General features: G+C 48.9%; 1 protein-coding gene across 1 annotated transcript; it reads left to right on the forward strand.

Annotated features, from left to right (window-relative positions):
* Positions 1 to 2: 2 nt before the first annotated feature.
* On the forward strand, positions 3 to 1,208 carry Pmar_PMAR001326 (dynein heavy chain, putative; the record flags this gene model as incomplete). The annotated part of the gene is made up of 5 exons (XM_002769772.1): positions 3 to 353; positions 405 to 547; positions 595 to 685; positions 727 to 858; positions 1,055 to 1,208. Coding segments are annotated over 5 exons (871 nt in total), but the record flags the coding sequence as incomplete, so codon positions are not given.
* Positions 1,209 to 1,269: the final 61 nt, after the last annotated feature.

Consider the following 1,269-nt stretch of genomic DNA (forward strand, 5'->3'; position numbering starts at 1 on the left):
AGATGATCCTTTTTGTGGATGACCTCAACATGCCTCAGAAGGAATTCTATGGTGCCCAGCCGCCCATAGAGTTGCTCAGGATGTGGCTTGACCACGGCGGGTGGTATAACCGTAAGGAACTCCTTTTCAATAAGGTCGTCGACATGGTCCTTGTGGGTTCTATGGGCTGTCCAGGAGGCGGCAGGACCTTCATCACAGAGAGGCTCAAGAGACACTATCATCTCATAGGGTACACCGAGCTGAAGGAACAGTCGATCAGTGGTATCTTCAACACGATTGCCAACTACTTTTTCAAGGCTTTCGATGAAGAAGTTCAAACACTCGTGCCAAAGATGGTTGATGGAATCATAGACGTATGCCGTGACGAGCTGTACCATTGGTAAGTGCTCAATGGTCTCTGTTAGGTTTTCCAGAAGATAGGAGAGACGTTGCTGCCAACACCGGCTAAGAGTCATTACACATTCAACTTGAGGGACATCTGGAAGGTCTTCCTAGGCGTATGCGGTTTATCCAGACAGAAAGGGAACAACCCAATGATGGCCATCCGGTAGGTCTAGTGGTGGCTTGGACACTTATGATGATGTTTGCATTCAGCTGCTGGGTTCATGAGATAAATAGAGTTTTCGGCGATAGGCTTGTCGATGATAAGGATCGTGCATGGCTCGAGGAACAGGAAAGGGAGAAGGTAGGTCATCCTTTCGCTGCTCTTAATATGGTCATGCTTAGCTCCGAGGGTACTTCGACGTGGATCCGGATGAGGTCTTGAAGGCCGACAGGCTAGTCTTTGGCCGGTTCATGGACGTCGGAGCGGAGGTGCAACACTATGTTGAAATATCGGATATGGAAAGGATGAAACAGGTGAGGCCTTGACTGTGGTGGGGGGGAGCATCATCACGCCATGGCCGGGGTGACGATTGAATCCATTCTGTTCGCTTCGGTCTACGCCGATATTGAATACTTCTCGGGGAAGCAGATGGTCGGGGATGTATGTACAGTTACCTTCGCACCGGTTCGCTAGCATTTATAGGTGGTGTACTTATTGTCCTCTCTTCAGGTCATAGAGGCATATTTGGATGAGTATAACAGCACAGCAGTCCATAGGATGCCTCTGGTGATGTTTCTGGATGCATGTGAGCACGTATCTAGGATAAGCAGAATCCTCGATCAACCTCGAGCTAATGCCCTCTTATTGGGTGTTGGTGGTTCGGGTAGGCAGTCGTTAACACGCTTATCGAGCTTCATCTGTGACTATGAATGCTATCAAATAGA

Source organism: Perkinsus marinus (genome assembly GCF_000006405.1).
Source record: "Perkinsus marinus ATCC 50983 genomic scaffold scf_1104296964906, whole genome shotgun sequence".
Classification (NCBI taxonomy): domain Eukaryota; phylum Perkinsozoa; order Perkinsida; family Perkinsidae; genus Perkinsus; species Perkinsus marinus.